The 24,526-nt window shown below is 47.5% G+C and overlaps 1 protein-coding gene across 1 annotated transcript in view; it reads right to left on the minus strand.

Moving 5' to 3' along the window:
- The window catches only part of KIF26B (kinesin family member 26B), a 422,711-nt gene that overhangs the window by 217,034 nt on the left and 181,151 nt on the right, over positions 1-24,526 (minus strand). The window contains exon 4 of the mRNA XM_045796283.2: positions 3,861-4,027. Within this exon, the coding sequence (XP_045652239.1) occupies positions 3,861-4,027 (167 nt within the window). The remainder of the gene's footprint in view (positions 1-3,860; positions 4,028-24,526) is intronic.

Below are 24,526 nucleotides of genomic sequence, written 5' to 3' on the forward strand. Positions count from 1 at the left end.
CACGTGGAAAGACATTCCGGTGCTTGGACAGGAAACCGTAACCTCTCGAGCGTTTCCAATCCGGGCACCAGTGACGGAGCCAGATTTCACCCCTACCAAAGGCCACCTGTACCATCATCGCCTTCCACCACTTTCCTTGATCCAAAGCAGAAAACCCCCCACCGGGAACTCCATCGACTGCCTGACAACGCAAGCTGGGCTGGCTTTGACCTAGTGCGCGGACTTTTGGGGATCCACAGAGGGGAGCCCCATCCCTGGTTCCGACTCTTCACATTCTGGACCCTGAGCGAGTTACTCGATCTTCTGCTCTAGGTTCCCATCAGTGACAGGGAGCCTGTTGATATTAGCCACCGCCCTCTGTGGGAGGCGTGAAAGCCCAGCTGTTGCTGGGGAGAGCGGCAGGGCAAAGGGTGTGAAGGGGGACGTGCATGTGTGTGTGCAGTGTGTCCGTGTGTCCGTGTGTGTGTGTGTGTGTGCGGTGTGTCCGTGTGTCCGTGTGTGTGTGTGTGCGGTGTGTCCGTGTGTCCGTGCATGTGTGTGTGCGGCGTGTCCGTGTGTCCGTGTGTGTGTGTGTGTGTGCGGTGTGTCCGTGTGTCCGTGTGTGTGTGTGTGCGGTGTGTCCGTGTGTCCGTGCATGTGTGTGTGCGGTGTGTCTGTGTGTCCGTGCATGTGTGTGTGCGGCGTGTCCGTGTGTCCGTGCATGTGTGTGTGCGGTGTGTCCGTGTGTCCGTGTGTGTGTGTGTGTGCGGTGTGTCCGTGTGTCCGTGCGTGTGTGTGTGCGGTGTGTCCGTGTGTCCGTGCGTGTGTGTGTGCGGTGTGTCCGTGTGTCCGTGCGTGTGTGTGTGCGGTGTGTCCGTGTGTCCGTGCGTGTGTGTGTGCGGTGTGTCCGTGTGTCCGTGCATGTGTGTGTGCGGCGTGTCCGTGTGTCCGTGTGTGTGTGTGCATAAAACATTATTCTTTTTCTCATGGTCCTTTCTCCCCCCGCTGTACATGGTAAACCCTTTATACACAAACCACGTACCTTGAATGTCTTAAACCATTAAGCTCCAAGTGCTATCAGCATTCACCACAAAGAAAGTAATAGTAAGGATTTACGCAGCCCTACGGATCCTTTCCAGCCCTTTGAAAGCTCATAGCACAAGCCCCTACCATCTGAACTCCATCCAGTTTTGGCTTGTCACTAACATCACGCGCAGCCCCTCCCTGGCAACCGATATCAACGGCCCGTCCCCTCTGGGCTCACCCCACAGTCTCTATTCTGACCTTGGCTGTGCAAGCAAGTCGCAGGGCAGGCCACCTCTGCCCATCATTTGCCATTCCTTTCCCTGGTGTGTGCTGGCCTGTTTGGAAATGCTGCTCTGATTAACTGAAAGCCGGCCTCAAGCTCACCCAATGTCCGGCATGCAGGCCTTCCCAGCTAATCTCTGATCTCCTCCTGCTTCCAATCCTGCTTCTGGGGTTTTCTGTGGGTAGTTGATCTGGAAAAGTCTCTAGATGGAGTATGAGCTGAGGCTTCTCACATTCGAAGTATTTCGGGCCAGGAATGGCACTGGAGGTCAACCCTCATCTGGGCAGAGAACATTCACTGCAGCCAGTCACCCGATAAAAGCTTGATCTCCCTTAGTGACGGGGACCTCACTCTCTCCCAGGGAAGTTTGAGCTGTGTGCAAATTCTCCTTCATTCTGAGTGGGAACAGCTGAGCTGGATGGAGTCTGAGCTGAGCTCCACCATCAGGTTTTATTCAGCCTTTGCCCACATACTTGGGTGTTTTATAGAACCAACCAAATTCCTCGTTTACACAGTGGCCCAAGAGACAGCTGAGGGCCATCTTCTCTGGACTAACCCCACCATGATGTGGGTTCCTACTTCCTCAGCAATTCGTCACCCTCCTCCAGACGTGCTCTCGCAACCCACCCAAGTCCTGGGATCTTCTGTGCTTGTGGCATTTCCCCATATTCAGTCCCATCTCTTTATTCCCTCCCTGCAGGGCATGGACATGGCCTCGCAGTTGGTTTGCTCAGTGGTCCCAGACAACACAGAAATTCTCGTGCGGACAGAACTAACACAACAGCGTCCGTGGTCACGCGGCCAGCACATACATACGGTAGACCCCCTCATCCGCGGTTTCGGTTACCCGCGGTCCAGCGCCCGCGGGAAGCAGATGATCCTCCTTCCGACACAGCGTCAGGGCTGACTCGTAACCTAACGCCAAGCCACAACTCTGGGGTCATTCACTTCACATCATCTTGCCGCGCAGGTGTTTTACCGTCTCGTTTTACCTTCTTTAACAAGAAGGGTGAGGACAGGACGATAAGATAGTTTGAGGGAAAGAGAGCACGTCCGCCTAACTTTTATACAGCGTCTTGTGAGAACTGTCGTATTTTATTACTAGTCACTGTAGCTCAGCTCTTACTGGGCCTCACTGTTACTTGAACTTCACCACGGGCACGTCTGCGCAGGGGAAACACAGTACCTACAGGGTTCAGTTCTAGCCACGGTTTCAGGCATCCCCCAGGGGCCTTGGGGTGTATATCCCGTGGACACGCGGAGACGACCGTGTTGCCTGTTACTTCCCATACACCCAAGTCGGCCCGGCTCTTCACGGGACAATAAACATGGCACGAGGCACAATGAGAACCCGAGAGCCAGTCTTCCGACAAGCCCCGTGCCGTCTTCACTGTGGGTGTTATGAATCCAGGACACCGGCCTTCCGTTTCCCCTCTGACCTGATCCCTCCCTAGCCAGAGCCCCGGCCTCACATCTGTGCTTTGGATGCTACCGCTCTTGAGGATAACAAGAAAACCAGCAAGATTCCTTCTTCCTGACGTACCGAGTCCGCATCGCATTGCCCTTTGCACAGAACTTTATCATGTACAATTATCGGTCTTAATCTTCGGAGAAACCTAGAGGGGGAGGCGTTGTCCTCATTTTACAGACGAGGAACCTCGGGGCTCCTCCGATCTCAGATCTGGCGTTATTCAGTCTACCTCCTGCTCACCCAGGAACATGCCCCTCTTAGGGAGGACAAGTTTTCTAAACTGAAGTTCCCAGGACCCAATAAAGAATGAGTCACAGAGGGGGAACAAAAGAAAAAAGCAGAGGAATCTGGTTTCTATTTCTGGCTTTGCTGTAAATGAACTCACAGTTTAACTTTCTTGGTCGTCAGTCCGCTCGTTCATAAAATAAGGAGACCGAATCAGACGCTCCCTAACGTGCCTTCTGCTCAGCTGTCCTTTGTCTCCTGCCCTGTCTCGGCCGCACTGCTAAAATTAGGCAGAAAACATTGTTGAAATATCTTTCGTTTTGGCTTCTCGTGTTTTTAAACGACTTAAGATTGGCTGGAGAGTGTATGGTAATTATCCAGCTCGTCTGTCCAGATCAGGAAAAAACAAAAACCAACCTGCCATCTCTTTCCTAGTTCATTTCTAAGCAGTTCATTTTCTGTGATGAGAAGGTCAACCTGGAAACACCAGCCGCGGGGCCAGGCCCATCAAAGCCCTCATCCCAAGAGGACATCGTGAGAGCCACATATTCTTAGAGCATGGTACTCAACCTGGGGCACATGTGGCGACGTCTGGGGACCTTTCCGGTTGTCGCAAGTGGGGCCGATGCAACGGGAGCCCAGCGGGGAGAGGCCAAGGACACTGGCGAGCATCCTATAAGGCACGGAACCCCACAGCAGCGTCGTCTGGACCAAGCTGCCAGCAGTCTGAGGTTGAGGGACCCCGTCCTAAAGACTGAAGTCCAAGCGTGGCCCCAAACTCTTGCTCGTGTTTTAGCTAACCCGGCCCCCCCCCCCACGAGAGGCTCAGCAGGTGAACCCATCTGAAAGAAGTGAGGCTCTGGACGCTTCTCTTACCTGGCGAAGAAGGAAGCAGCCACCGAGGTGCCCGTGGAAGTCTCACTGGCCACGCAGGAGCCCTGGGAGGCCGGGACGCCGCAGGCCGAAGGCTTGTCCGCGTTGTAGCGATTCAGCGCCGCCTCGGTCAGCCCCTCCCGGCCCGGCTCTGTCATCAGCTGGGAGATCTGACGAGGAAAAGGGACACTGAGCTCGTCACCTGTGGCTCACTGCCCTCCCCGCGCGCATCACTGATGGCACCCCTCTGTCGGAGGGGAGGGGGCCCTATTGCAGGGGGGAGGGGGCATCTGGGAGGACCAGGGACACGCTGCGTGCATGCTGGGGGCACTCTGGGTTTCTCAGAGGCGATTTTCCAGCATTTTAGCCTGGACACCTCCTCATTTTCATTAAAAATAATGGAATAAAATTACCCCCTGACACTGTGAGTTTCAGTTACGCCTGTGTCTCCCGTCCATTTGGAGAGGAAAGCATGAGCCATTATCCACAGTTTGCGGCCCAAGACCCGAGCAGAAGCATCGACCAGGGCTGCTTTCTTACCAGGCCTGGCCCCAAACGCTGACAGATGAGAGGGGCCAGGGTGTCGTTTAGTAAAGGAGAAGCGAACCAGGTAACGCAGAACGTCAGGAATTAAGGGAAACACTCTGTTGTTGTTGTTTGCTGTAAGCAGCCGGCAAACACGACTAAGAGAAGCGCATGGAAACAAATACAGCCACCGTGCATGACCAAGGGGCCTTTCTGGGGAAGATTTAGATCAGTTCAACAGACTTGATTTTCCTACTCATTCGTTAAGGTACGTGGCTTCTGTTTTGTTTGTGATGATTGCCTTTGTACAGAGGTCACAGTGCACGGGGCTGGGTCCGCTTTACCGGAATCCACATGATGTGCTAGAAAGAAGCACACTTCTGGGCAAAATGAGAAGCTCATCTAGAAATACGCTTTGAAAAGCGCCGATTCCATGACAAATACAATAATTACGCAGGCAGAGTCTAAGTGTGCTATTTGGAAAGCCTGTTGCTTTAAAACTTTAGTCCACTTACAAAAGGGGAAAAATGTTAGTTTAACAAAAAGAAGATCAGAAGAAGAAGGAGGAGGAAGAAAGAGAGACAGAAAGAGAGAGGAAGTAAGGAAGAAGGAACAAAGGAAGGGAGGAAAGGGAAAGGAAGGGGTAAGGGAAGGGAGGAAGAAGGGAAGGGAGGAAGGAGGGAGGGAGGGAGGGAGGGAGGGAGGGAGGGAGGGAGGGAGGGAGGAAGGAGGGAAGGGAGGAAGGAGGGAGGAAGGGAGGGAGGGAGGGAGGGAGGAAGGAGGGAAGGGAGGAAGGAGGGAGGAAGGGAGGGAGGGAGGGAGGAAGGAGGGAAGGGAGGAAGGAGGGAGGAAGGGAGGGAGGGAGGGAGGGAGGGAAGGGAGGAAGGAAGGAGGGAGGGAGGGAGGGAGGGAGGGAGGAAGGAAGGAAGGAAGGAAGGAAGGAAGGAAGGAAGGAAGGAAGGGGAGAGCAGGAGAGAGAAAGAGAGAGGGGGAGAGAAAGAAAAGAAAAGAAAAAGGAAGAGAGAAAGAAAGAAACTTTAGTTTAAAAAAGAGTCTGCAGCCAGCTCAAACCTCTTAAATGCTGAATGGAAAATGTTTCTAATTGCCTACAAAATACAAATGCAACAAAGCAAAGATCAGGAACAGTTTCTGCTTTGTAACTGAGCAGGCCAGCAGGCCAGTGAAAGTCCCATTTGTTAACCTTTGAACATAAAAACATTTGTACTTTTCATTATTAGCAGCATAGCCATTACTTTGAGCCCCATTGACTTGAAACTTCGCTTAAATTCATGCCCTTACTTGGAAAGCTTTGGCATTTTCAGCTGAAATTTTGCCAACACATACTTTCTTACTCTCATTCATTCAACGGGTTGTAAGGAAACCTGACCCACGTAGGAGAGCCCAGGGAGGAGGAGGCAGCGAAAGCAGCCCATAGCCTGGAGAACATTCCATGCCCTCAGCAAGAGCTGCTGCCCAGGCGGGGGCCTGCGTCACCTCTCCTCCGGCTTCCTCTGCTGTCTGTGGGGTGAGGGCTTCCCTCGACCAGCTGCCACTCTCCCGGAGGAACGGGGAGGAGGAGGAGGTCGTGCACACTGATGTCACCGCTAAGAAGCACTTAGGAAGCCTCTGTGTTCCAGGACGCCAGCCCCCACAATGTCCACAAATCACCCACTATCACAGCACCATTGTTTTTTCATCAAGTAGCTACAATCTACCATACATAAACTGGTTTTAGTTATTTATTTTTAAAGATTTTATTTATTATTTATTTGAGAGAGAGAGCAAGGGGAGGGGCAGAGATAGAAGCAGACTCCCTGCTGAGCAGGGAGCCCGATGCGGGACTCGATCCCAGGACCCTAGGATCATGACCTGAGCTGAAGGCAGATGCTTAACCGACAGAGCCACCCAGGTACCCCCATAAACTGGTTTCAGCACACAGGGGCGCCTGAGTGGCTCAGTCATTAAGCATTTGCCTCTGGCTCAGGGCGTGATCCCGGCGTTCTGGGATCGAGCCCCACATCAGGCTCCTCCGCTGGGAGCCTGCTTCTTCCTCTCCCACTCCCCCTGCTTGTGTTCCCTCTCTCGCTGGCTGTCTCTCTCTCTCTCTCTGTCAAATAAATAAATAAAATCTTTAAAAAAAAAAACTGGTTTCAGCACAGAGACATCTGAAGAAAGTCAGTACGGCAATGGATGAATGCATTGCTCTATTTGTCACCACACATGTCCGCAGGCTCACGAAACTGCTGTCATCTCATCTCTCTGTGGCGTTTCCTGCTCATTTCTGTATTTATCATCTGAAGTCTGGAAGAACAGGAATGTGACTCTGTCTATGTATGCACAGCCCTTACAGGTGCCCTGGAAACCCTCAGAGAAACCACTAGGATGTGGGTGGTGAATGGTGAAAGGCACAGGTTTCTAGATGATTCCAGATTCCCAAGTCTGGCCCGGGAAGAACGCAAGCATCCTATGGGCTCATGGCTTTTGGAAATGAACTTCAATGCACTGGCCTCCTTCAAGAGAGCGAGTGGCTGTCTTTGCCAAGCAAGATTGGATCTCTTAATTTTAAAAGAAGTGGGGATTTGTGGACATGGAACCCTCAATTCCCAAACCTGTAAGTAGAATGATTCAATAATCGATTGTTCTTAGAAATCAGAAGCACAGAATGTCTTAGAGCTAGAAGGGACTGCCGAGATCAGCCTCTTCAAAACTCCTTTTCTTAAAGAAGGACCCAGGAGCACAGAAGAGATTCACCCAAGCTAATGTGAAACTGAGGACAGGCCCCTGACTCTCAGGTCACTGCTAGCCCCTCTGTCGCTCTTACACCCCTTCTTCCCCCCTCCCTCCCTGCCAATTAAAAAGAAATTTTAAACAGATAAAAAAAATCAAATAATAATAAATACATGGGGTAAATCCACCATAATCAACAAATATTAATATTTCACTTATCTTAGAAATTTTATTTATTTATTTATTTAGAGAGAACACATGCGCAAGTTGGGGGAGGGGCAGAGGGAGAGAGAATCTCAAGCAGGTTCCACGTTCAGTGCGGAACCTGACGTGGGGCTCAATCCTAGCACCCTGAGATCACAACCTGAGCTGAATCAAGAGCTGGATGCTTAACTGGCTGAGCCACCCCAGGTACCCCAGAAAACATTTTTTAAAAGAAATCAAGCACTTTATAAAATTGAAATTGCCCAGGTCCCTGGTCACATGGTCTTTCCACCCAGCCGCCCCTTTTAAGACATAGTACAATAATCTGAGTGGGAGCCAGCCCGTGCCTTCCATCACACCCAGTCTTAACAGCCCTGCTGAGCTCACCTTGTGGTTTCTTTTGAGCATTCTCTTGTTTTGTTCTACTTGTCACAATGGGAGAAGGCATCCCCCCAGATGCCTGCTCCTATAGGCTCTTTCCACCAGTAAACTCATGTTTTCATCTGTATTTACACCCAGTATCCTCTCCAGGAATTACAAACTTTCAGAAATAATATACAAATCATTACAGTAATTGCCAATTTATCTCCCCCTCCCTCCCTGCACTCCAGGGTTCTGGACTTCCTTAAGTTCCTCAAACATACCTACTTTCCTCCTGTCACAGGGCCTTTGCATGTGCCTTCACTATGTGGAATGCTTCTACCTTTCGTCAGATCCAAGCTCAAGCATTACTTCCTTGGAGGAGCCTCCTTCCAGACCCCTTCCAGCCTCATGTAGATGCTGTCACAGGAGTGCCATCTTTTCTTTCACTGTCTTTACCTTGGTTCCGATTATGCATTTAAGAATATGTCATTGTTGGGGCACCTGGGTGGCTCAGTCGTTAAGCGTCTGCCTTCGGCTCAGGGCGTGATCCTAGAGTCCCGGGATCGAGCCCCACATCAGACTCCTCCACTGGGAGCCTGCTTCTTCCTCTCCCACTCCCCCTGCTTGTGTTCCCTCTCTCGTTGGCTGTCTCTCTCTGTCAAATAAATAAAATCTTAAAAAAAAAAAAAAAAAGAATATGCCATTGTTTCTCAAAACCCCAGGACGGTGGGTCTAGGGCTGGTGTGCCCACCGACTGGATCCATGGAAGTCAACATGATGTCTGGCACACAGAGATGTTTAAACCATGTTTGTGGGATAAACCTGAGCTGTTCTTATTTTCTACTTATTCTCTATGTTTATCTAATTAAATCTTTTTTTTTAAGGCCTTGAAGTAAGAAGACTTAGTTCTTACTACAATTTCATTGTTTTCCTACCCCCCCCCACCTTGAACTCCCTCTCTCAGGGCCTCCCTGTAATCTGCTGTAGGAGAAAATTCCTGAGACAGCGGGGCTCCCAAAACTTCAGCTTTACTGCATAATTCAGAACCAGGAGCCTTATTTTTAAAGGACTATATATATGGTTTACCCCTGCTTTGCAGATTGTTCAGAATGAACTTTTCTCTCACAACTGCATGAAAAGTATACGATGCTTCTGTGAAAACTCAGATTCCAAAACCTGCAACTCTCCATCTGACCCACTGAAAAACCTAAAGTTCAGGCAGGAAAGGATTCATTGTCACAGTTACGTGTATGTGTCACCGTCACTGTCTGGGAGCAACCGACTGCACACGCTTGCCGAGGGTCCTAATAGCGAACTTTGGGGGAGACTAGATGTTCGCCACGGGATCTTGTTCTGCTTAGTTCTTTTTTTAAAAGAGTTTAAAGAATATTTATTTATTTGTTTGTTTGTTTGTTTGAAAGAGTGAGCGAGCGAGCTGGGGGAGGAGCAGAGGGAGACAAACAGACTCCCCACTGAGCACGGAGCCCGACGCAGGACTCAATCTCACGACCCTGAGATCTCAACCTGAGCTGAAACCAAGAGTCGGACGTTTCACCAACTGAGCCGCCCAGGTGCCCCTGTTCTGTTTCGATCTGATTAAAACCTACTTTTCGCTCCGTCTCAAACACATGGGACCACTCGCTGAAGTAACCAAACAGCACATCGTGTCCTGCAGGTGGTGGTGAACTAAACACCAGGCGGCAATATAAGGAACCAGGCTGCAGGGAGACGGTGCACGAGTGCATTTGCACACGTGTGTGCTTGCACACATGAGGTCCTTAATTGTGTGAGAATCCCGGATGTCATTCCTGGGCACGCTCCATACGTCTCATGGATAGAGCTACTCTATTTTCATCGTAGGCAAGCTCCACGTCTTCCGACCACATTTAAATTTGTGCAGTGACACCTCAGTGGGAGGGACTCTAAACTTGTCCCCTAAGACAAAGCAAACCTTAAATGTGGTTATGATCTTGACCACAGAATCAAGACAAAAGACGTTGGGGCTCTCACAAACCCAGGTTGGCTCCTCAGTGCAAACTGCAATCTGTAAGCCATTGACCTTTTGACTTCCCTACAGACGGGAACGGCTGAGAGCTCCTGGAGTGGGACAGCATGGGGGGTTCATCTTAAATGGCATTACTGACCCTGAAAGCCACCTCCTCTGACTCTGCCAAGGCAGCAGGGAACACCACCAGCAATCCATTTCCTGTGTGGGGACATCCATGGACAGCTACTCCATCTTTACATTTAATGACATCGTGAGCCCCAAACCCCGGGAAATAACACTTAATAGCCTTTTCTCTTAGGCGATTGCTATCTCACTGTTTGGGGACATGTCTTTTATGATTATTTATTGCTCACACTGTCACTGAATGTTTTCATACTTTTGCAAACAGTGGGTGCTCAATAAATATTTTTGATCCATGTTAGCAGAAACCAACTACAGCTGTCTGCAAAGCTGGGATGAAGAGGGGGCTGCAGGAAGCCCCCATGTGAACGGAAACATCTGATTTCACCCCAGTAAAACGCCAGCCTCCCTTATCTTGCTTCATGCCTGTGGAGTCCCAACGAACAGTCGGCTAACATTCTTTCCTTAATACACTGGGTTGCTTCTGGTCCTTTCCTAGGCTCACTGTTCACTTGCAGGCATTTAAATACGACCGTTAATTTTCCTACGGCTCTTGGCTCTTGGCATGCTGTCCCCAAAGCACAGGCTGTTGCCACCAAACTGAAGCTCATCCCCAGCTTGCACAGGCACAAATCACGTCTGAGACTCTGTCACTGGCCCAGAGTCCGACAGATAAGCTCGTCCCTGCACTGTCCAGCCCCCCTCCTCAGCCAGCATCAAGGGGCCACAATGGGATTCTCATGTCCCAGGGCTGGATGTTTGATTACCCTTATTATCTTAGCTTGCTTTGGCTATAAATTTTATTAGCGGCCATAAAATTATCCATCCACAGCATTTGACTCAGTGACCTCTCGCAAGAGAGAATTCCATTCACTGGCGCTGCCCAGGGCCTAGGAGAGGTGCCTTTTCTTCACCCTCGATTTATAGCCTCACCTCCATCCAGGGGCCTGCCAACGGAAAAGACTGTCGCTTTTCACAATTTCACTGTCAGGGCTGAAATCTGGCCCCTCGGCACCTGCCCACTGTTTTCTTACCCTTTGGGTGGTGAAAAGGTAAAGGGCAGGGCTGCCCACATGTTCCAGAAAAAGATGGGGGTGCGAGATGAAGCCAAGGGCCAGCTGTGTTTCTGTCTTGGACTCTTCCCTTCGATTTCCTCGTTCCCAGATACGCAGCTCAAGGCACCGCTCAGCTATGCCTTCGAAGAACATCTGAGAACAAATGCTAAATAAACTCTAGCCATCAAGCTTGGAGGATTTCTACAGGTGCGTTTCTCTTCACCTGGCAGAGATGCTGGGTCACAATGATTTTAATGCTTAATACTCAATTATGCTTTGCGGGGTGGTTTTGGTGACATATTCGGTGACATACAATGATACATAGAGTCCAGCCTGAGTGAATGCCCAGGAGCAGCACCAGGCTCCCTCATCCATCATCATCATACAAGCCACCATTTTGGAACATCTACCGTGAGCCGGGTTCTATGCCAAGAGCTTTCTATACGTGTTGCCATATCTAATCCTGACAGCGACCCTTCAAAGTGGGCACAATTATTACCAAATAATAGCTTCAACTCTGCCACGTGGAAAAGCCCTGGGACGGATAATGCCACTGGGCTTGGTTTCTGTCCTTGGGTTTCTCTTGCTCCTGACACAAGTACAGCACCTCAACCATGGCTGCCCGTTCGGGAAAGGGGGTCATGGCAAAAGACCTGGTAAAGAAGATCATCCAGATCATTTCTCAATATGCACAAAAGGCTCGTTCCAGCTGGTGTTTTGTGATTTATGATCAACTTGAAGTAAAATCCAATGGTCTGAATCTTGATGTAACGGACTTCACCTTTGATTTGCAACTAAGCAAACTCAGACTGAGTAATGAAGAGGAAATCACCACCCCATGAATCCAACCCTGACATCAGGGTTGAGCGAGAGGCTCCTTCTAGGTCAGCTCCCAAGATCCAAGAGGACTAACCCCTCTTGTCATGTACGGAATCACCCAGGGGCTGCACTTCCCCTGGGGAAGGCTACCTTTGCTTCCCACCCCCAAATACCCAACCACAAGCCAGGGCCCAAGAAAGTGTGCCCTGGGCAGTCTTCTCCCGCACTGAATGATCGGGGCCATCCCTCCCCACATGTTCCCCCAACCTGTCCTTGTGATAACTGCCTGTCCCCGGTCTCCTTCTGCAACCAGATGCAAGCTCAGGGCAGCCCGGGTCTAGTCCACCTCGGTATGACCCCCATAGCAAAGAGTCTCAATACGGGTGACATCTGACGAATACATCAATTAATACGTTCATTAGATACAAGCAAATAAAACTGACCATAATTTCGTTGGTTTGGGATTGGCTGGAGTTTGTTTGTTTTTTAACAGATAAAGGTTCTTTTCACCTGATTTTAAAAACTAAAAATAGAGTACATAAAGCTTTCTGCAATAAAACTGAGGTATTTCAGAATATACTTGATACAAGATAGTGGCAAGACAAATGCCTGGGGGGGGGGGCAAACGAGGAACAATGAGACCAAGGGACTGGGGTGAAGGAAACAGAAACAGGAGAAAGGAGACGAACAAGAGAAAAGCCGAAAGAAATACACATACGTAAGAAGATGACAAAAGGAGAGGAAACCAGTCATTGTTTGTCTCAGCCCGCTTGGGTACGAGCCTTGCCAGCCACCGCTGGGGAGCTGGAATTCTCTGGAACGTTAGGCCAGTGATCCTAGGAATATGGCGTGCAGAGGCCAAAGCCCCACTGGCTCCCCTGGTTCTTCTCAGTACCAGGCAGGAGTTCCAGAACCTTGAGGTGCTGGAAGGTAAAACACAGAATCTGAGAAACGTACAGATCCATGTCAAAAATCAAGCCATTCTCTTTCCCTTTTCCATTAAAAAATAAAACAAGAGTTCTGACCTTTGAAGAAAAGGGCTTTGAAGTTTTGGATGTTTGAATACTTGCTTCATGTAATTTTGCAGAACGACATGGATTATTAGTGAGGCTTCAGGGGGGGCACAGTAAGATTAAGAGACCAGATATTAGGTTTACCTGGAACTGAGACAGCTTAGATTACGGCCTTTTCCACCCATTTCCCCCGCCAGGGTTTGTCTGGAGAGCCCATCACCACGCATCTTTCAGAAGCAGCCCCTTCTCACCTAAATCTTGCCTAATGCTTGGAAAGCTTTCAAGAAACCCGGCTGTGCATTAGGCCCTGGAATTTAAAATGTGCCTTCCTTGTAGGCATGGTGACTTCCTCATATTTTCCTTGAGCTCTTGTGAAAACAAGTCAAGAGGGGCCTGTAGACAGTACGTGGCTGTGAGTGACCCACAGAGGTCCGCACAAAGCAACCTTGCATTCTGGGCAAAACTGGGGGCACAACGTTGGGACCCTACCAAGGGCAAGCACGCAGCTCACACGTGCACACGCATGCACACACGCACACGTGCACAGCTCAGGATGCTGGGGATGGCAGAAGTGAGAACCTGCACAAGGCCGGGTCTGCAGCTCCTAGAGCTCTCACACCGGGAGCCAAGGGCGTACGGGGGTGTTCAGGGCTCAGATCAGCCAAGGGAGGGGCTCTTCCTTGTTTGGAGCCCTATCAAGGAAGCTAGCTGGCCGCAGGGGGGCTGGCTCTAGATTGCAGGATTGATTCCGCTCTGGCTTGGCCAGCTCAGAACCACAGCCGCAGAGGAGAGATGCCCAGACCTGAGACAGGCTGGCCCACATGGAATCGGCACGAGTGTCATCCCGGTGCCCAACCAAGGGTGTGCCATGCATTAGGCCTTCAGGGAACGCTGCCCTGAATGTCAAGGACTAATTCTGGGCCTGGGTTGGTTCATGACAACATGGCAGACTTTGGGCAAGTCACTCCCCTAATTTCCCCAGTTAGGGGAAATCGGGAGACTGTGCCCAGAGTGCAACGAGAAGATGCAGCCGAACGTGCTCCGTGGTTCTACAGTCCTAATCAAATAGAAAGCGGGGACGTTCAGAAATACTCCCATTTCATCTTGAAAGCGTGTTCCCAATTTGGCATCTGTATGGCCTTTACCCCAAAACATACAAATACATCAATGACAACAACAACAAACACCCCCCCCATGTCTCAAACCGTCCACGGTGGACAAGGATCTGATCTGTGTAAGGGTCAGCTGGTTTTTCCAAAGTGACACGCGGACTCTCACGCTTTGAACGGACCTGACATCTTCTGCTTACCAACTGCAGAAATGGCAAACCCTACACTATCCAAATAGCAATTTTCCAAAAAACTTAAAATGGAGCTGGAAAAGCCCGTAGATCTATCCTAGGCCAACACTCGTGTGTAAACGGGAAGAGACTCTGGGCCGGACTGGGGAGGCGATTGTTCAGAATCACACATCTCATGTGTGGTTAATTTCAGGACTCATTTGTGCCTATCAGAAGCTAGCAATAGGATGGCAGCACTCTAAAATGCCTGAAAATCCCCGAAACACACACACACAGAGAGAGAGAGAGAGAGAGAGAGAGAGTTGGTCTCTGTGGTTTAGCAGGAAGCCAGGGGCTTGGTTCTGGCCAAATGGCCGGCTGTGGGACCTTAACAAAATCAAATTAACCTCTCCGCAATGTTGCTTCCAAAATCAGAGATCTGCCATAAAGCACATTAAATAAAAACACTCTCAAGAGACCTTGTCCTCAAATAACAATGGGCTGAAGCTGTAACACCAGCAGTTTAAAGCCTCTCACTGAAAACCCGTACGGGAGTAGGAAACGTCTCTGAGCTCACCTACAAGAACCTCGTGAAGAGGTCTGGAGTCGGCCCTCTGTCCATTCCCTTCGAGGTTTAGGATCAATGACTGTACAACGTGAGTAATTTAAACTTCCGAATCCGTCCTACATGTCCAGAATTCAGAGAACAGCGTGGCGGGGCTGCTTACTAGAAATCTCTAGATTATTTTTTTTACCTTTTATTTTTTTTATTGATTTCAGAGGTAAAGTTCAGTGATTCATCAGTTGCATATAACACCCAGTGCTCATCACATCACGTGCCCTCCTTGATGCCCATCCCCCAGTGACCCCATCCCCCCACCCCGTCCCCTCCAGCAATGCTCAGTCTGCTTCCTTGAGTTCAGTGTCTCTTATGGTTTGCATTATTGATCCTGATCAGGCCTAATCTTGTCACCAGACTCATGACAGACTTTGCAACCGGCAATTTTCTAGATCGGTTCACCCAGCGGATTTGGATTAGTCGTGAGACATGCTTACTTATGTCTGCATGTTTTCATCGTGTATCTCACTAGTAAAACTAACGTGGGGCGCGCTTCAGAAGTTCAGTAACGTTTGGATGTTCCTTGGCCCTCCCCTAACCCCAAATTCCCAAATTTCAGGATATTTAAAACTCCCGGGTCTTAACGGTTGCAACACTGAACTCCAAAACTCATTTTTCTGTTGCCGGATTTCTTCAAGCTCGTATAATTTTCTCGGCACCCCCTTGCTTTTAACATCACTAGCAGAGAGACAAAGATGAACTATGTGAGTTGACACCAGAGAATCGTATAATCTCATTACGTCCTCACTAATATTCTAGTTCTTTCTATCGCGGCTGTAACATGCCATCCAGTGTCCTCATTTCTTCACTTGGTGCTTCTGCTCAAATTTCTCCTCTGTTCAATTAAGATGTTGGTTTTCTCTTCCACGGTACATGCTATGGCTTTTCCCAAAGCTCGGCTATACTTTCCACTTGTTGCAACTCCATAATATGGGTCAGGCCCGGCAAAGTCAATACCAACTAACTTATTGTGAGCGGATCTCGCTAGAGTCTCCTAGCTAACAAACCAGACCCAGCAAGATTGGCAGGACCCCGGCACCTCAGGGATCCCAGCCAGCGTGCTTTATTCTCGAAAAGAGTCGGCCCCGAGAGTTCATCTCTTTCATATCTGCCCTTTTGTTACAAACCTTGAGTCCCTGGAGCCTGCTATTTAAAACAGAACTGTTCCTTGGGGATTCTTGTCTTTCATACACGCTTGAAAAGCTATTCATCCCATCCTGAGTTAAAAAACTCTAAACCGTATTAACAAATCAGTCTCACCACAATTCCCCCAAAATTGAGTTATTCTCTTAACAACCTCTTGAGAAAAAGCAACACCATCCACATCTGAGCTGAGTCCGTTCGTCATCTTTCCTCAACTTCCCAGCCCGTGATTCCAACCTTTGCACAAAGGAATTTGAAGTCTGCAGAGTTCCCACATGTAGGGCAATCAGACACACAGACCCAGGGTCTCAGGTCCAGAGCATGGGATCCGACAGGCCATCTCAGAAGGGGCCCACAGCTCTAATCTCCAATATAAATCAAAAATGCTTGGAAACTGCAGTATCCCTTGTTAGCATGGACAGCAAGATATCCATTCTGGAAGGTCCTTTCCACGAAGGGAGGAAATCAACCTTGCCTTTGGAGTTACTTTACTGATCCGAGGAACCCTCTTGGCGTAAGTATGGAAACCCTGCTGCATGACTTCCTACAGGGCTAACCACCAGCAGATTCATAAAACATTGCCAAGAGCAAACCGGCGTGTATGCATTTTACAGTTAGCCTAAGATTCAGTGGATGGTTTTCTTCCCAGAGCCTCAGATGAGACCGAAGTAAACACATAGGTGAGTACACGTGCACGTGCACACACACACACGCACACACATGCACACGCACACGCACACACACACACACACGCAGCCTGAAGCGCTGTGTTGGAGAAAGAACGCCAAGAAACAACTTATGAAATGCACAAGGCACATTTGCAAATCAACAGACACGTCCACTGAGGAACTACCCAGAACAAAGAACCTCAAATCAGACCGGTCCTAAAAGGAGCACATCCCAAAAGGGGGGCTGCTGGGAGTTAGGGAAACTCCTTGCTCCTGGAGAGAATCTATGGCACAACCAAAGTTGCCTGCTCTCCAGAAGGACTCCAATGTAGGTCCGCTGAGAGGAAGAGCCGGACCAGCATGAGTTTCTGATGTGTAAGTACTTCCACCATCTAGAATCTGATCACCGAGCGCTAATTTCACAAACGTCCCGGACGGAACTCAGCCCAGAGTGCAGCCAGCGTGTTGCGTGCTTGCTCACGGTCTCAGCTCATTTCTAAGACCATCTCCAGTGTTGTATTGTGATCGGCCTATGTCCTTCATTTCACAGCCCTATGCAGTTCACAATATTTCTTGCTACTGTCCCCCTCAGTAGATTTATTTATATGTGTCCAATCGCATCTCCTAGATTTTGGTTCAAGAATCGCACTCGCTGTAGATCACAGACTTACTTTCGACGATTAACAAGTCATCGGGAAGGAAAAGGCAGGATTTATGAAAGATGCTTCATCTTCAAGCTCTAGAAACACTTCCCTCTACTCCAGGCCACCGTGGGGATCATGTGCCACATTCAAGGGTCAGACATGAAAAGGCAGTGGTGGGAATGAGAGGCGTGGGCTCGCTCTCTGTCCAGCCAGCCTGCCAAACCACAGACAGGAGGGACTTAGATGAAGGCACCCCATTTAAAGGAACTTTGTTCTGTTAGTGCTTTGTTTAAATCCCAGAGTGGGAGATGACCCACAATAAGCCACTTGAACCCTTTCTCTCTGCAAGTCTCCAGCTGAAATACAGTATGTGGGAGTTCTTTCAAAAGCATCTATGCAGACCTTTTCAGAAGCTAAATTTGAATACTCCGTGGTTACCGATTGGGAGTGTAACCGCTCAACAGCAGGTCTGAAAGCTTAACGGCAGCCCCCACCAGCCTCAGACCTTCTGGGGGCTTCTCAGCAGGCATCTGGGTCCACCTTGCTCACCCACGAACCAGGAGCCCCAGCCCTGAGAGACCTGACCCTCCTCCCTGTTGACTCCTGTTATTTGCACTGTCGCTTATCTATTCCAAGCTGGAGTAATAAGAGAAAACTCAGCTAAACTAAATTGGTCCTTTGTTTGCCATTACCATAAAAATTTTATGTAGGAACTAATAAAAACATGCTTTACGTGCACAGTTGCCTGGGTTTGCACAGGCAATAATATCCAGCCAGTTATATCTATAAATTCAGTTATAGACACTTAGAAATAAACATTTTATCTTTCCCAGTGTTTTCATTTATTGGAGGGAAGGTGTGAACACAGGAGTATATGGCTGATCTGAGGCTACGAACGGCCCTGAAGTCTCCCCCGGATGCCTCTGCTCGAGACCTGGAAAGTCCTTTCAGAAGTTTCTGGATAATTTTCCCGATTCTTTAGCCTCCTAAGAACTCGCTACTAATCATACCTCCAACCTCAGCAAATGGAAACTTCTTACAAAGCTTTTAAAAGTAAATCACTTTTGAAATGAATTCAGGATTTTTCTTAGCATTCTTTTAAGCAAACAAAAAGATCCAATTCTCTTCCCACCTGGGACCCTGGGGCAGGTTTACAATAGATTTCATTAAAGAAGCTTTAATGAAATCCAAACCGAACCAAAAAATTGGGATCACGGGATATTTAGCTATCGGCAATGTACTCTCAAATAACGAAATGAGTTGGGTTTTAGTTATATTCTTTCCCACCAGATCTTCACCATCCAATAGAAACATAACCGGAGCCACATTAAAAACATGCAGAGAGATAGGAGAAATTAATTTAAATATTTAACTCATTAACCTGATGTATCCAAAATACTATCATTTCAACATACAGTCAATCTATAAAGACCTTACTCATGAGATATTTTATACTCTCTTTTCATGTACTAAGTCTTGAAGATCTAATGTGTATCTGGCTGACACCACATTCAGTTCAGACTAACCACATCCCAAATGCTGAACAGTCACATATGGACAATGGCTACCATGTTGGATAGCAAGGACCTACAAAACCCTCCACTAGCCAAGGAAAAGACAACTGCAAAGAAATCTCATGGTTTATGTGATTGCTTTGGAGCCAGTGGGCCCACCACCCCCAGGTGATAATTAGGAATCTGAATACTATAAACTCAGAAAACCTTAAAATTATATGCAATTTTTAGGGGTGCCTGGGTGGCTCAGTCGTTAAGCATCTACCTTCAGCTCAGGGCGTGATCCCAGAGTCCTGGGATCGAGCCCCACATCGGGCTCCTCTGCTGGGAGCCTGCTTCTTCCTCTCCCACTCCCCCTGCTTGTGTTCCCTCTCTCGCTGGCTGTCTCTCTGTCAAATAAATAAATAAACCTTTTTAAAAATTAAAAAAAATAATAAAATAAAATAAAATGCAATTTTTAAAGTTCAATTTTTTTTTTCCTGGTTATAGCTCGCAGTAAAATAGGCAAAGTTTATAAAGTGAACTAGGTAAAAAGAATATACTTAGGGCAGCCAAAAAAAAAATCTATGTCAAGAGCAATGAAGAGTAAGATAGGAAGTGTTACCAATCTGACCTTCTGTCAGCCTTCAGTGTCCCTACAGCCTCTTCTTTAAAAATAACTTCTATTTTTAAAAACACTTATTAAAGGTTTGTATTTATTTATTTGAGAGAGAGAGAGAGAACACAAGCAGGGGGAGAGGGAGAAGCAGACTCCCCGCTGAGCAAGGAGCCCGACACGGGACTCAATCCCAGGACCCTGGGATCAGGACCTGAGCAGAAGGGAGACACCCAACCGATGGAGCCACCCAGGCGCCCCATTTAAAAAATTTTTTTATTGAAGAATAGTTGACACACAATGTTACATGAGTTTCAGGTGTACAACACAGTGATTCACCAAGACTATACCTTATACTATGCCCACCAGAAGTGCAGCTCCCTCCGTCACCATACAACACCACTGCAACCCCATTGGCTGTATTCTGTGTGCTGTGCCTTTTATTCTCATGACTTCTTCATTCCGTAAGGGAAGCCTGTACCTCCCACTCAGCCCATCCCTCTACCCCCTTGCCCTCCGGCAATCATCAGTTTGTTCTCTGTATTAATGGGTCTGTTTCTGTTTGTTTAGATTGCACGTATGATTGAAATCGTATGGTATTTGTCTTTCTCTGATTTAGTTCACTTAGTATCATTCATGTTTCCACAAATGGCAGGACCTCATTCTTTTTATGGCTGTGTAATATTCCATTGTGTATATACCATCTCTTCTTTAGCTGTTCATCTGTCAGTGGGCACTTGAGCTGCTTCCAGATCTTGGCTATTGGAAATCATGCTGCCATAAACATAAGGGTGCATGTATCTTTCCAAATTAGTGTTTTCACTCTGTAGCCTCTTAAATCCAAATGCTCTGGAAAATGAGAAGCCAATTTTTTTTCCATTTAACTTGTTTTTTTTCCAAAGAAGCTATTCCAGATTTCCATAAACTTTAAAAAAAAGTATCTTCTTATTACTCTTCCACCATCCCTCTGTTTTTTAGATACTAAAGAAGACATTCAATAGGGTATTTTGAAAGTGAGGGACTACATCAAAAGGTCAGTATTGTAGCTCTGATTCTTTAAAGTAAGTTTTGTTGAATTACTCAGTTTCTCTATGATTCCATGTTGCCATCCAAAAAACCACCCCAATAATTCTAAGTCTGTGTTAGGTCTTGCAAGTGTTGGGCATATTTTGCACTTGACGTGTTATAACACTTAATAATGCATATTGATGCATGTTAAGCAAGTTCTTCTGGGGGGCAGAGACCAGAATTGCTGAATATACCCTTTACGGAGCTAACCAAAGTACGGCACACATAGAAATGCTTAATTATCACATGTGTTGCTGCTGTTGACTCATAAATTGCACGGAAGTGCTGAGATAAGGACTCTGAGTTAACGTAAAGGTATTTTCTTTAATCTGTTCCTAGATTCCTAGCAGTGTGTTGTCTCAAAATAAAACAAAGAATCTCAAAATGATCTTTTTCCTCCCCAAAGACAGAGGAGAAACTTCCTGGCAATAAGCAGACTGACAACGGGAATTTGAGAATGATCTCGCAGTTTCTGATTTGTGTTTGTGTGTTTCGAGTCAAATAAAGGAAAGTCAACCACGCATAAAATACACACCCAAATTTCCTTACTCCCATCCCTTCCACCTCATATGTGAAAACCTTTTCTGTAGAATCAGAGCGGGCTTGGATTCCAGAGAATCCAGCCTTGGCTTTCCAGTGAACAGCAGGGAATAAGTGAAGTATACCCTACAATGAGAAGTGTTTTTATCTAAAGATTTGGAAGAAGCCGCGATGAAGACAATTAACTGTAATAATGTAACTATCAAAAGAGCTTCAAAAAGAGACATGAAAACGAATTGCAACCTCATCCTAGTCTGAACCCTGTACCAGAAGGGGAACCACTTCTGAAGGTCATTATGGGGTCAGTTGAAAGAAACTGTTAGACAAATGGGTGACTGGATAAAGTTACTCATCAATGTTAATTCCACTGACGTTGATAACTGGACTCTGGGTACACAGAAGAAAGAACATCCCATTGCCTGGGGGATACACATGGAAGTATTTTGGCATAAAGTCTCATAGTGTATACATCGTACTCTCAGTGATTCAGAAAAAAAAAATAGTGAGCAATAGTTACCCTGCACACAGGGAATCTGGGTGTCCTTAGACCTGTGTTTCTTCTTGCAACTTTTCTGTGTGTTACAAGTTATTTTTAAAAAATTCTAATTCCCTTAAGAGTGAATAGACAGGGTGGGGAAAAAATTCTTCCGATCAAATTTTCCTTTTAGAAAATTGCGCTGGGCCATCCGTTGTCCTCTCCACCTGCTTTCCACAGCAAGCCTCTGAGCTTCATTGTCCAAGATGCCATGGGATGACTGGGCTCATATCTGCTAACCGGCTGGCCTCTCCTAGCCCAGCCCTGGCTTCCCCATGACCTTGAGTCCTTCCTGGCTTCTGCACAGAAAGAGGCAAGGGCTTTGGATGCTGGGACTTGGTATCAGTCCAGGTGCCTTGCTCCTGCTCTCACTTCCACAGGAAGAATTACAGGACAATCCACTGTCAAGGGTTAAAGCAATCCTTACAGTGGCTCGGAAAGCTCATGAGACTCTCCACATGGAGACAGCCACAGCCTCCCCGGAACTGTGGCCAACCCGCCCTGCCACCACCAGCAACCAGGATTATGGAGGGTCAGGGTACCGACAGGGGCTGCCTGGGTCACAGAGTAAAGGAACTGGTTTGTGAAGGCATTTTTACTGCCTTCCCCCGCTCCACCTCCGGACTGCCCACTTACTTTGAAACCTATCTTTCAGCTTAACCCCCAAACCTCCAAATAACTGACGATCGTGAAAACAGAGAAGGGCCAAACCTGAGCGGTCAACAAATCCACCCTCTCTCCTGCTGCAGAATACTTTTCAGGCTCCTTGTGGTTCAGTCACTTCCTGGGATCCTCGACAGCAAGCCGCCTACTTTGCAAAGCAGGGCGTCCCCCTATTGGATAACTCCAATCGTCAGAAGGTTCTCCTCTGCAGTGAGCCATCTCTGTTTCCCGAAAATGGAAGAACTTTCGAGCAGGGAAACTTGTCTTCTTCATTGAGCCCCGTGACAGCATGAGAAATAACTTGGGAATGAACAAATTCATTCATGGACAGTCTACATCTTAGCTCTGATTCTATCCCCAGGAGCAATAAAAATTATGTCCACTGTCTCTTCCAAAACATAGCATCTCAAACATTGGAAGACACCTTCACGTTCCCCTTTCTTCTCTTGCCCAGCCAAAAATCCCGCCAAGTCCCATAGCCATGCCTCACACTACGCAATTTATAAAGCATGGCTAGTTATAGTCACTGAGCTTCGCTCACTCATTCACAACTCACTCACTCATTCATTTATTAATTCCCAAAAAGATTTGTCTTTTTTTTTTTTTTAAATAGGCTCCATGTCCAACCTGGGGCTTGAACTCACAACCCTGAGATCAAGAGTCACATGCTCTACCGACTGAGCCAGCCAGGCACCCCAGGATTTGTCATTAAAAAAAAAAAAAAAAAAAGCAAAGTACAATAAAATGAATAAAATGGAAATGACTGCGTGGAAAACAGGATCTGGAGGAGAGATCTAACAAGCCAAAAAAAAAGTTTACACAGTTCTTATGACTGATTTCTAATGTCCTGGCACCAAGTTGAATGGGGAAACGTTATGAGTTTCACAAACCTTTATTAAGAGGATGAAACAGACCAATTCCTCAGGAGAGACAAGATTATTCGCTGTGTAAGGCCTTGTAAATGCTGGGAAATTGAGCCACGTAATGGGTAGACAGTATCTGTACTCAAAATTCATGGCAAATGCTGGAGCAAAATGAGAATAGTTGTTTCATATAATAATTTCTGATGAATGCTTGAAGGCAGAAGGTCCAGACACATTTGAGAGTGGATGGTGGGTTATAAAAAAGGTTAAGCTGATTTCGTCCAAACGTGTAAATATCTTCTTCGGGATATAACTCAGAATATAGCTGGATAATTTGTTAGTTGTGTTTTTAATTACTGACCCTTAATCAGACTTCTTCTGAAATTTGGAGCACTGGAGAGAAGAACATGTGAGCTCAAACTCTCTTATGAGAGTCTGGAGTACATCAATCCTATATTCTTGACTTAGGTGGCCTCATAAATTTTGGAGACCAGATAAACAACAGGGAGCATTAGCATTTTGTTCTAACAATAAGGAACCTAATCCGAGGTGTCACAACCCTGACACAAAACAGAAGGAGAGCACAGAAGTACCTACCCATAAGGCCGGGGCTTTCTGCCGGACGTGGGTCTGCGAGGGTAGACTGGGCCTAGTTGCTAATGTTTACGTTAATCCTGCTGGATAGAAACTGTTTCCCCCATTTATGATTAGTAACTGCAGCTGGGGCTCGGAGAAGCCATAGAAAAACCTAAATGGCAGGTCTTCAGTCTCCAAATTTTGTCCTTTGCCCACTGTATCACTGGCCTCCCTTGGCCACACTGCGGGGAGTACAATGTCCCATAACATATATACAATGATGTCGTCATGATTGTTGGGGATTCACCAGGCTGCCCTCAGAGTAAAGCCAGGCCTAGGCGTGGTGTGCTGGTAAAGACTTCAAAACCAGCCTTCCAGGAAAAATAACACCCTGATTTGTAGCACTGCCAATTTCCAAGCTGTAGACACTCCCGCATGACCTGGGTATGGGCTCCAGCACACGGGTTCCAGGTAACGTCTACTTGGCTCCTGGTTCGCTCCTCGGCGAACGGGGAAGTCCTGCATTGGTTTGTCCTGTCTCCCATCCACCACCACCTAACTTATCTTTTAAATTTATTTCATAATTTGGGCTGTTTCTGGAAAAGGAAAGGAATGAAAAGAATGGACAGTATATGGGTCAAGTAAATCAAGATGCTAGAAAATTCCATCCTGGGAAATCAGAGCATCCTTAAAACACCTCAACAGTGACCTACCTACAGCATATACGCGTGCCCGGAGCTACCGGAGTCAGAACCTTGGATCACGCTATGATGGCTCAACACTGGAACCAAAATCAAGCTGCTTACTTTGCTTTTAGGTCTATAATATTTCAGATAGGAGTAAATTTAAAAAAACATGTGTTCAAGAAGTAGTAGGGACTAAATGGATGCTTTTTACTATTAGCCATTTCACCTACTAAGAAAGTGCTTTAAAGGCATTTTTTATGGTTTTTTTTTTTTAGAGAGGGCGGGGAAAGGAAGAGGGAGAGAATCTCAAGCAGGCTCGCTGTTGAGCACAGAGCCCAGTGAGGGGGCTCAATCCCAGGACTCTTGAGATCATGACCTGGGCTGGAATCAAGAGTCAGATGCTTGACTGACGGAGCCACCCAGGCGCCCCTGTTTTTTACAC

This window comes from Ursus americanus, chromosome 2 (genome assembly GCF_024610735.1).
Source record: "Ursus americanus isolate L20-20 chromosome 2, mUrsAme1.1.p, whole genome shotgun sequence".
In the NCBI taxonomy this organism is placed as follows: Eukaryota; Metazoa; Chordata; class Mammalia; order Carnivora; family Ursidae; genus Ursus; species Ursus americanus.